Source organism: Triturus cristatus, chromosome 6, assembly GCF_964204655.1.
Source record: "Triturus cristatus chromosome 6, aTriCri1.1, whole genome shotgun sequence".
In the NCBI taxonomy this organism is placed as follows: Eukaryota; Metazoa; Chordata; class Amphibia; order Caudata; family Salamandridae; genus Triturus; species Triturus cristatus.
Window position 1 is genome coordinate 1,635,994,224 of NC_140589.1, and position 12,296 is coordinate 1,636,006,519.

The 12,296-nt window shown below is 43.9% G+C and overlaps 1 protein-coding gene across 2 annotated transcripts in view; it reads right to left on the reverse strand.

Moving 5' to 3' along the window:
* The window catches only part of PLEKHH2 (pleckstrin homology, MyTH4 and FERM domain containing H2), a 626,603-nt gene that overhangs the window by 102,231 nt on the left and 512,076 nt on the right, over positions 1 to 12,296 (reverse strand). For both annotated transcript variants that reach the window (XM_085612785.1, XM_085612786.1), the window contains exon 23: positions 177 to 274. In XM_085612785.1, the coding sequence (XP_085468911.1) occupies positions 177 to 274 (98 nt within the window). The remainder of the gene's footprint in view (positions 1 to 176; positions 275 to 12,296) is intronic.

Sequence of the window (12,296 nt, forward strand, 5' to 3'; positions counted from 1 at the left end):
TAAAAAAAAAAAGAATAGACAAATGGAAAGCAGCAATGTATTGAAATTTTCAAGACCAGAAATCATGGGATAGTCTAGGTGATTTTTAGGACAATTGTAAGGACATGCCAACTTGATTTTTAATATCCCTGAGAGCTCAGCTAGGAATGAGAAGACACATTCAGAATATCACATACCTGTTTTTATATGTGAGGCGCACAGTCTTTGTGCCTTCGCATTTACCAGGCTGCTGTTCTTTAGACGCCTGCTCCCACTTAGAAATGATATCACAAATCTAAAAAGAAAAATGAAGAGTGTCAGCTTCTATACTTTAGACAATGACTGGAATAGCCAATAGGTCCAGTTTTAATATGCTGATGCACTAACAGGATGTATACATGCCTGCATTTGTATGAGTTAGCACATTGTATCTAAACCAGTTTGTTTTGCACTTCCACCACTAAACGATGACCTCTCAGTCCTGCAGAACCACCACGTGAGCTAGCACGCAGATAGGCGGAGGTGTTCCTCACCTCACCTGTAAGCTCCATGGAGAAAGAGGGAAGTCAGGGGCTCTAACATTCAGTGAATGGGGGACAGCTGCTGAAGTGACTCACCACGCTTCATGTTGGCACCGAGAAGGGACAATGGAGCATGCTCAGAGTCACCTGGAGTTGCTGAAGCGACTGACCACGCTTCATGTGTGCAGCTAGAAGGGACAACGGAGCATGCTCATAGAGTCACCTGGTTTTCTTCAATAATGTAAGAAGTGGCAGGTGGAACTGAACTGACGTCATGCCAGGGGTGATACAATAACTAGACAGAAGCAAACAGAACTGCAAGCTTAAGGGCCAATAAATATGACTGTCTTTCATACTTTGATAAGCAGCAATAGATTAGGTAGATGTATTAAAAAATGGGTTAAATTCTTGGGCAGGCAAAAGCAGAGCTCGGAGACCTGTAATAAAGAAAAAGAATTACTCTGTTGTGTAGTCTGTTTCCTCAAGCATTACTACGTCCAGCATAAAAATCATAAAGATGTATTGGACCTCTGACTTCAACCCAGTGTTAACATTTCAGACAATACAAGCTGCCCTTCATAGTGTGCACGCATCATAGGCACTGAAGTGGGTAGGAGAGAAGTAGAGAATAAAGGAGATTTATTTAATCCAGTTGCAGTTTGTCACTGCTCTCACCTCAACATAAAGTTGTCAAAAAGTGAGAGCTGCCTGTAGACCACTTGGACTCTATAGTTTTTTAGGTCGAGACCTCTTGTATATACTTTAGTATATACTTATATGTTATGTACTTTGTGGGCTCTGGAGATCAGCTCTAGGACTTGTCTGCTTTAGGGACTTTTTTTCTGTTCAACTGCCTCTATTTAACTGTCTTGACAGAAAAGGGCCAGTAGAGGTCAGTAAAATACCAGAATTGCTTTCTGCTTGTTCAACTGCCTCTATTTAACTGCCTTGATAGAAAACGACCAGTAGAGGTCAGCAAAGTACCAGAATTCCTTTCTGCTGAGGGACCCTTTTTTTATTTTTCTGGCAACTGCCTCTATTTAACGTTCTTGATAGAAAATGACCAGCAGAGATCAGTAAAATACCAGAATCACTTTAGCATTCTCTTCCGGTCCATAGAAATCGTCTTTCACAAGCACCCGTAGACAATAATACTTTTTCAAATCTTGTATTTTCAGTGATATGACCACCGAAGGCCCTGATTTTATGTTAAAAATAACGCTTTGGACTATGCCATTTCCCGCTTAAATGCAATATTTCTCTTAATGTGTTCCCATACCTGGCGTATCAGGCAGTTCGGTGCTTACTTTCCCTCCATGTTAAAGAACAGTATATGTTTCAGCGCCCAGGCTAATGTGCTGCACAGCTAAATACATATAAGGTACCAAACCAGAGACCGATTGCATTGAAAATGCTTGTTAATAATCTAGTAGTAATTGGACGCTGCATCTACCTGAAAGTTGCTCTAACCTTGCCTACAGGTGGCCCTCACAGACTCTTGATTACTTTGTGACAGTTGTGTCTTCTTGGTGGTTTCTTCTTCCCCACTTCTCATTACCCTCCTAAGGTTCCAATTACAAGCTCAGCGCTACCTTCTGATCCCTGTGCAAACGTTTTTTGCACAATGATAGGAATTATAAGTCGGGCGATAATTATCACATCCTTGCAGATTTCACACGATAAATTCCGGCTGATCAAACGTGATTAAATATATCAGGGAAAACAACTCCATAAATGGCAACACATGCAGAATTCGGTGTAGTAAATAACGATTCCCCATCGTAGGCCTTATTTTGAAGTTAAAAACTCAGAATAGGAGGTAAATGTACCTTGTAATGAGTGCCCTAATATATCAGTGTTTCTGGTGGTGTTGTAATGATTGAGCAGAGGGACATACAGGCTGAACTAGCCTGTCTTTATTTCTACTGCAGCTCCTGCTTGAGGAAGGAACAGGAACGCAAGGCAGAAAGGAGAAGAAAAGAACAGAGGAAAAAAAGAGAAGCAAGTAGAAGCAAAGGACTGTAGGATGATGATGTAGTCAGGGGATGAGAGGAAGTAACAGGAGGAACAACATTATAATTTAAAACAATTTTAAAAAACGAGAGAAGAAACACAGGGCTGAAGCAAGCAAGAGAGAGGCACTACTGAGGAAACAGAGGGAGATGGGGAGATGGCACGAAATAGTGAGGTCACCCTGTATAAAAAAGAAGGATAAAACGAGGGGGGACAAGAAGGGAGATATGCACAGTAGAGGGAAGGAGTACGTAACGAAAAGAAGAGTGGGGCCAGTGGACATCAATCTCCTTCCCAAAAATCAGGGGAAACCCTAAATTGCACGATTCCCAAAACAAAAAAATAATTTTGGGTATCGAGTTTAGCCGAAGAGATTTGTAATTTTTTTTTAATGTTTCATGTAAATTGCACCGAGCCTTTGCTGAATGCCCGCCATCTGGGCTTGTGTCTTTGAAGCTACTTTCATCGAGATCTTGCTTTACATAATGTTCACTAAGTAAAGTCTTAAATACAATCCCTTTCCAAAACACCTACGTAATGACGCTCTATTAGTTGCTAATGGTCTTTCATCTAAAGGTACCAATGGGAAACACATTACCGATTATTGCTTTCCACATCAGTGGCTACATCTTCCCCCACACCCTGAAATGGCCCCGAGTATCACGCTTCAGCGGTTTTACATGCATAAACTCAAAGAGGCCCCAGAGAGCAAAACGGCGTTGCTTAGCTCGTCTTCTCTCATTACATACCTTAACATATATGGTAATCCCATATGTTGCCATTTACAATCATGATATTGTAGTAATGACTCCTCTTTCCCCAAAGCCTCAGCAATTTACATGTTATTCCATGATCTTATGCAGCTAGGTCTGTGTTTAGCCAAAAGATTTCATATTTTATTATGAAATGAACAAAATCAATTTACATAAAATGGTTCAGGGTTAACTGATAGCGCGGGCCCTGCACCGCTTCAACCCACGGAGCCAGTAACAATTCTGGCTTACAAATGCAAAAAACACTTTTATTTCATTTCTTTTTAAAAAAAGGAAAGTGGGCTTTCCGTTAGATTCATAAAAAGTTTTTCATTCTTATTGTTACACAAATAGAATAGTGCAATTCTTTAATAACGCTCAAAGGCCATAACACCAGTCCTTAATCTCAGTTTTGAGTAGTCAAATTGATATACTATATTCAAGATTAAGGATTGTACCTCTTTTTAATTTTTATAAAGAAATGAAATAAAAGTTGTGTATTAGATATTTTTACCCAAGAATCTTTATGTGGGCATTATTTCATCAGGAATGTTACCTTCCTTTTTACTTATATGAATCTTTCCGCTCCCCCATCAAAGAATATTAAGGTTTTTCAATTTAAATTAACCTTGCATCTCTTCCATATCTTTATTGGAAAACGCCTTATCCCCAAGTTAATGTGCTATTCATCTCTTTCATTTTTTTTCCAGTTTGTAATTATGCAAAACACACTTTCAATCAGATTGGGGTCCTGTATATACTAATGCGACCAATGCTGGTACCCAATTATTCCTAGAATTCGCCACTGGCTGCCACTTCCTTCTCGAGAATTGCCTCCTTTCTAGTACCTTTGATTGGACAAGATGTTACTAACAACATTTTAGGAACATATGTAACAAAGTCTTCCTACCCTATCTAATTTATGAATCCCTGCAAAGTAGGAGAATATAGCCTGATAGTAACTTAGTAATTTTTGAGAAAATGTGAAATGAAATCAAATTTGGCACTGCTAATCAAGCAATGGTTCACTTAATGGGAAAGGCATTTGGAGGCTGGAGGTTGTGTTAAATATGTTCCTCATATATTCAGAGAAGAAAAAATTAACACTAATGGTGGTTTAGTTTAGTTGAGGAAGTGATTAGAACGTTCTGGGACTTAACTGATCATTCCAACGAGTAAACAGAATGGACTGTTATGTTATTTTATTTGAATCTGTAGAGTGCAACTTATCACCCGAAGGTATCCAGGCGTTGGATCAGGTGTGTAGGTCATCTTCCGGGGGCTAGTTGAAGAGCCAGGTCTTGAGCATCTTGCAGAATTCAAGTAGCGAAGAGAAGTGCCCTGATGTGTGGCAGCAGATCTTTCCATGTTGTGGATGAGATGCAGGACAAGGCTAGGCTGCCCGTTCTGCTTTTTTGGATCTGGGGTGTGTGTGCGAGAGAGAGTGAGGCTGAGCGTAGGAGTCTGGTAGGTTGGTGGGGGTGAAGACAGTAGTTCAGATATGTACGTCTTATGTTGTGGAGTGCCGTGTATGCATCCATGAGAAGTTTGAATTGGCAGCATTTGTGTATCGTCGGCCAGTGGAGCTCTCTTGAGGTGTGGCGTGATGTGTGGGAGAAGTGGGAGGTCCAAGATTAGTCTGGCTGCGGAGTTCAGCATCATCTGAAGTTGGAGGAGGAGGTTAAAGATTCCGGCATAGAGTGTCGTCATAGTCTAGTCCACTAGTGACTAGGGCTTGAGTGACGATACGCCTAGGGCTGTGTCATACCTAAGGCACAATTTTCCTTGTTTGTACGGGGTGAACCTTTTCAAAGTTGCACCCGACGCAAACAAGGAAAATGCATCCTAATAGGATAAATGCGCTGCCCTGTTGGTAGCCGCAAAATTCATGTGAAAAACAGAGCAGCTGCTTTGAAGCCGCTTAATGTTTCACTGTGCAGGTGGCTACCCACCTGCTCTTTAAAGATGGATTAGAAATCCCCTGGCATGCGGGTGCAGTGAGAGACTGCTCCTGCCTGCAAGGGGATGTCTGGGAGATCCATAGGGTCCCCTTTCCCTCCATCAGATGGCTGCCATCAGGGGGCGCACTGACCGTGCGCTACTTTTTATGTGGCACACTGTCAGTGTGCATCGTGACAGCTTCTTTGCCTCTGCGCCCGCCCGCATCTGCAATACCACACGGTTACAGAGCCAAAGGGATTCCCTCATTTGCATGGGCCACGCCCTATGCAATTGAGGCAACACCCCTGATGATAGCGTTGACGCTTTATTGCACCAGTGCTATCGGTATTACAGAAGGAGACACACAATCGTCTGTTGCCCCTTCTGTAATACCAAAGTGCCCCAGGAGTGCACAAAAGCAGGCGCAAATGACCATTGTGCCCATGGAGCACTTCTGTAATATGGCCCCAGGTGCTCACTAAGATCCATTTGAAGATTTTTCTGAGAATGCGCAGTATGTGGAAGCAGGAGGAACTGACAGCGTTCACCTGTGAAGCCATATTGAATTAGTCGTCTACGATGATTCCCAGGTTTTTTGCATGGTTAGTGGGTATATGTGTTGGACCAAGCTCTGATGGCAGTTGGCAGGGTATGCCCAGACGTGGGTCCCTTGCTCACTCTGCCACTGGATTTAAGATAGCCTGGCTGAGGAGGGTTATGAACCCGAAACCGGTCCCAGGATGCTTGTTTCCGGTCCAGGAAAGACATGGCTTGGCAGTTCGGGCTGGACTGTTCCCATGAGGCACAGGGTCAGACTGATTTGCATATGGCCATATCTGAACTGGGGTGGTGGAGTGAGCTAAAGAATGATGATGGATTAAACCCAGATCAGTTGACTGGGGTGAGTGTTTAATTTGCTGAAGCGCTCCGTCCATAATCCCCTTTGGTATCACTTTGTTCGCCCTGAGTTGGCAGGGTATGCCCAGACGTGGGTTGCTTGCTCACTCTGCCACTGCATTCAAGATAGCCTGGCTGAGGAGGGTTATGAACATGAAACCGGTCCCAGGATGTTTGTTTCCGGTCCAGGAAAGACATGGCTTGGCAGTTAGGGCTGGACTGTTCCCATGAGGCACAGGGTCAGACTGATTTGCATATGGCCATATCTGAACTGGGGTGGTGGAGTGAGCTAAAGAATGATGATGGATTAAACCCAGATCAGTTGACTGGGGTGAGTGTTTAATTTGCTGAAGCGCTCCGTCCATAATCCCCTTTGGTATCACTTTGTTCGCCCTGAGTTGGCAGGGTATGCCCAGACGTGGGTTGCTTGCTCACTCTGCCACTGCATTCAAGATAGCCTGGCTGAGGAGGGTTATGAACATGAAACCGGTCCCAGGATGTTTGTTTCCGGTCCAGGAAAGACATGGCTTGGCAGTTAGGGCTGGACTGTTCCCATGAGGCACAGGGTCAGACTGATTTGCATATGGCCAGGTCTAAACTGGGGTGGTGGAGTGAGCTAAAGAAGGATGATGGATTAAACCCAGATCAGTTGACTGGGGGTGAGTGTTTGATTTGCTCAACCGCTCCGTCCATCATCCCCTTTGTTTGCCCTTAGTTGGCAGGGTATGCCCAGATGTGGGTCCCTTGCTCACTTTGCCACTGGATTCATGATAGCCTGGCTGATGAGGGTTATGAACCCGAAACCGGTCCCAGGATGCTTGTTTCCGGTTCAGGGAAGACATGGCTTGGCAGTTTGGGCTGGACTGTTTCCATGAGGCACAGGGTCAGACTGATTTGCATATGGCCATGTCTGAACTGGGGTGGTGGAGTGAGCTAAAGAATGATGATGGATTAAACCCAGATCAGTTGAGTGGGGGTGAGTGTTTGATTTGCTGAAGCGCTCCGTCCATCATCCCCTTTGGTATCACTTTGGACCAAGCTCTGATGGCCACCAGGTGGAGTCCCAGGGGGAGTTCTTATTCCTGAAAATCAGCGCTTATGTCTTGTCCAAGTTGAGTGTCAGGCAGTTGGTTTTCATCCATTCTGCTACGCAGAGCATGCATTTGGTGAAGTTGGATCAGGCTGTGGAGATCTTGTCAGAACTTGCATTGTTAAATTGCATTAATAGCTCAGATTATTCCAAAGAATCGGCACGCAGCTCCAATGTTTACTACTAATAAGAGGCTCAGGTGCCTAAGGACCAGGTGAGCTTCAGGAGAGGAACTCAACGCAATCATTTTGGAATAGCTATTTTGGTTAACCCTCCATCTCCAACCAAAGTAAAGACTGGATTCAGGACCATTGAGATGGAAAAATGAAGCAATCTTAGCTGTTAAAACATTTACCAGTTACAAAGAAAAATACTTCTCTAGTGTTATGTGGGCTTAATGTAAGCACACCATAAGGAGTGGTATGCACACCATTATTTTTCTTTGTATAATCCTTGATTCAGACTTTACTTTTGATGCGTGCGAAACTGGGCCGTGCCATGCCCTCATGCACCATATTTAATACGATTCTGTGGGGAGCGCGTTAAAACGCTCCACTCCCAGACGCACAGCGTAAGTGGATACTAGATCCTATTATTAATTCAACGCTTGACCTTGCTCATAATTAGTCCCAATTTAATCCACAATTTTTACCAAAAGGTTTCTTTGTTATCCTTTTTCTTTTTCGCATGTGTGGCGTCATGCATTTTGTATGCTTCTCATATTTAAGCGTGCCCATCCGGACCTCTTCAAAAATACGACCAAAATGCAGAGAATCGTTCACAGCAGCATTTCTTTATTAAGAACCCGATGCGTTTCGGGCTAATTTCCAGTCCTTAATGTAAGCACACCACATACATAGATATCAAAAGCTTGATTCACATTAACAAGTCAGAAAACTATTCCCACAAGAGCTCGCATGAATGTAAACGTATGGCTTCCTTGGATTCACAATTCATTTTTCTGGCTAGGGCTGGAATCTTTACAAGGGGGGCAACTTTTGAGGTATAATCCTAAGAAAGTGTATTTTCCAGAGGCACTTCTGCAGTGTGTAATTGTATGCACTGTACAACTATATAGGGAGAAGTGGCTCTGTTTTTGTCCAGTGCCAAAATGTAAAACAAGTTCTCCACAGGGAAATATTTTTTACATGTGGAGAAACCACTTCCTACAACTGGCGATGGCGCTGTTGTAGCTATGGTTAGGTCTAAATTCCCACTGAAAGGCATTTTTGCTTTCTTAATGGCATTTCCACAGTTTGGAATTGTATGCACTGTACAACTATACAGGGAGAAATAGCACTGTCTTTGTGCAGTGCCACAAATCTATAGGGAAATATTTCCCCCGTGAAACAAACACTTTCTATATCTGGCGATAGTGCCTTTGTAGCTATGCTTAGCTCAGAATTTACATTGAAAGGCAGGTATTGTTTTACTAATAAATATGCCTCAAACTTTACAATAAAAAGTTCATTTGTTTTGGGTTCAGCATGGCACGTTTCATGCATCATGTTAAGTAGGGTCCAAAGTAAAGGGAGGGTTAGTCAAAAAAGTGACACTATCTATTTAATAACCAAAAGGTTTCTTTGCCCTCCTATATAAAAACACTGGCTGAATGGAATGACACCAAACTTGCCATGAAAATAGAACTTTACTCAAGGTATTGCCCTTGCCTGGTTTGGTGTAATTCTGTTCAGTAGTTTGAGGAATCGGTGTTTGAAAACAATTGGTTGACTTGCAAGAATTATAGACATATCTGGGCTATTAATCCACAGATGGTCCATGAGCCTGATTTTGTAGACCTTTCACAGAACCAAATTTTAAAGGTATTCCGATCTGATTGCATGAGGGAGCTATTTCCCCGGTTATCAATTTCCTGGTCAACAGCCCGAAGCTTTCTCATTGGCTGGCCGCAATTGGAGAAAAGTATGGCGGCTGGCATTGCAGGATTCAGGGCTCTGTCATCCATTCAGAAAAAAGTTTGAAACTAACCTAAGAGGGTAAGGGTTGCATTTGGTGACACCCTGCCACAGTTGGGGAGCCCAAAGGTACTCTAAATGAGTTAAAATAAAGAGAAAAAGATGTTTTGCTCCACCGTTCATGGAGCCCAGGACCGAAGTTTCAGCCGACAGTGGAGCCCTTTATAGTCCAAGAACCCTTGCAAAGTATGTCCATGTTGTGGAGGGCGGTGTCTCGTGCCGCTAGATCAACGAGAATGAACAGAGCCGAACTGCCTACAGTAAAAATCAGGGTGTCTAAATTATTAGGGTTCAGGAAATTATTGGGTCCGGCTCAAATGCCAGTTCTAACTTTCAGGGCCATGATAGGCAGAAACCTGTCACGAACTGCGAGCCTCAATGAATAATGAGGGGCATGTCTGCTGTTGTAGGAGGGGAGGACTGTCCTAGTTAACACGATGGTCTTACTCAGTCAGCAGTTCTGACTTGGAAACACTTCTTATGTCTCACAGGTCCTCTGTGACCCAGACAGCACAATACATCATTTTGGATGGCGATGAAGAAGGGTTATGTGGTGAGAAGGTTAGCAGTCCCCAACATGCAGTCGTGCTGCTGAGCTGCACAGTTACAGACTGCACCTACATAGTGCAGGCACGCATACACAGTGAACATAAAAACTAAAACTAAGTTGCTGGACAAATGACACTTCGCACAGTACCATCTAGAACAAGAAGGTGGAAAGGTGCAGTCTGTTCACCAAATCATGCAACTTTGTAGTGGGGGAACAAATCAGAGGGGCATTGCATTCTGGGCAGAGGCGCAACTAGAGCCACATTTCGGGGGGGGGGGGGGGGGGGGGGGCTAAGAAAAGATTTCGGGGGGGACTGAATCTTTTAAGCCATAGGCAGAGTGGAGCTGCAGGGGCTCTTAGAAGGGGTGAAACAACAGAGAGGCCTCATTAACATGCAAATGGTCTTTTAAAGACCTGTGAAGTGATCGGGTGCGGCTGTGAGTGCGCAGGGAAGCTGTGTCATCCCGGGCTGACACACACGAGGGGGGGGGGGGTGAGGCTGAAGCCCTGCGAGTCCAATGGGTGTTGCGTGTGATTCTGGGCATCTGATTACGATAAACGCCGAGGTGCCGAATTTCCGATTCTGGCTCGCACACCCGTCTGGCAGCCAGCTGTCCTGGTTCATTGATTAGGAATGCATATCATATCTGATCTATCTGTACACAACACATTCACCCTGCTCAAAAATCTTCTCCCAGGCCGGAAAATGTATTTTTTTTTTTTAAAGACTTTATTTTTCATTTTACAATAATACAAACATGACATTAACGATACAGCACACAGCGTCATAACTTCTTGTTTGTTGGTGGTACTTGGCACAGGTTGCAGCATTGGAGTTAAACCAGCACAGTAGGGGTACATAAACATCCTTGTGTATAATACAGTGAGGAACAGAGCATGGGGTAAACCATTCCACATAGACCGTACACTTAGAGCATTAACTCTCCCTGGCCTCCACTATCAAGTTGGTCTTCCTCATCCGACCCGCTCTCCCCGCTCTCTGGAGTGTTGTGGGCGGACTGGTCCCCCTCTCTTAACCCTGAATTACACTATTTGGTATTTTTTATTCCAGAAGATCGCTGCCTGGTAGGATGCTATGTTTTTCATTTTTTAGACACAAATTTTCATTCTGGATTGTGATCACTGTGCTGGGCCTGAAGTCACATCCCTAGAGCATTGCTTCTCTGCTGAGAGTAAATGTTTCATAGTTTGAGAATGGCTAGCCCACACAAGACCTCCTTGTCAAGTGATTTTGGACCCTCAGGGTGTTTTAAATCTGCCGGAAATGCATGGCTGCCTCTTGAAACAAAGGAAATTAGCTGGGGCACTAGAATCCCTGGAAATTTGCTTTGCTCTATTCTCAACAACAAAATCAAAAGTCAAGCTCCTAACCCAACTAGGGTGGGGTCTTAATCTTTAACCTCATTGTAGGAAATTGGGTTACTGGTTGAGTGTGGTGAAACCCTACTCAAGCAGCAACCACAATTCTTGTCAGGGTGAAACACAAGCAAACCCCAAATTAACCTGTGCTCAACCCTCTGGTAGCTTGCCACAAAAGCAATCAGGCTTACCTTAGAGGCAATGTGTAAAGTGTTTATGCAGCAAACAAATAGCAATAAAATGAAAACACAACACAAGAAAAATACCACACCAATTTAGAAAAATAGAGTAAAATGTAATCAACGATTTGACACCAAAAGAACTAAAACCTAGTCAATAGATCCGGACATATGCACTTTGAAAGGTAAAACTAGTGCTTAGCAGCACAAAGCGCCAACTGTGGTTGTCTGGTTGTGCCAGTCCAGTATCTAATCACAAGTTCAAGCCAACCGCAGGCTTGATACACCGACCAGTGTAGTCCTGCTGAGAATTGTATCTTAAATCCTAGTCTCAGAGCATTGTGCGGCACAGCAGGGGTCCTGAGGAGCGATGTGAGGTCCGCGTTGAGGATGCCTCACCCAATGGCGGTTCTGATGACCTGCAAGGGCTGCAATGCAGGCTTGTGTCATGACTGCATCACACTGAGTTGGTTCCGATGAGGAGCTGCGAAATCCGCATTTATACCTAGTGCCCACTGTGAAGTGGAAGAAGCTCCTACAGTCTTCCTCCTACAGAAGTATCTTAAGTTTCCAGCCTCCCTACCCTGGCCCCAGTTTGTATGGGGACACAAAAGACTAGTGTGAAACCCTTTGTAAGTGTGCTGAGCCATAGTCTTTGTGATGTGCAAGTGTGTTAGGGGACAGTTCCGTCTCCTGATCAAGTCAAAGATGGCCCATTCTGCCAACACCTATTTCCTATTCTTCTCACTGACTACACAAATAACATCTGCCAGTTGCAGCTAGACATGGGACCCAGGATACAGGCGCAGGCACCGAATGGTTAGGACAAGAAATTGCCAACTTTCTAAAAGTGGTCTTTTCAGGGTTGTGACTTAAAATTCTACTTTACCTTTGTTATGTTATGTTAGCCACATTTATATAGCGCACAGATGCCCCAGCAAAGGGGCGTCCCGGCGCTGCAACAGTTAAGGTATCAGACCAACATAACCAACAGCAAAACACTAGAGGTTCTGGGGAA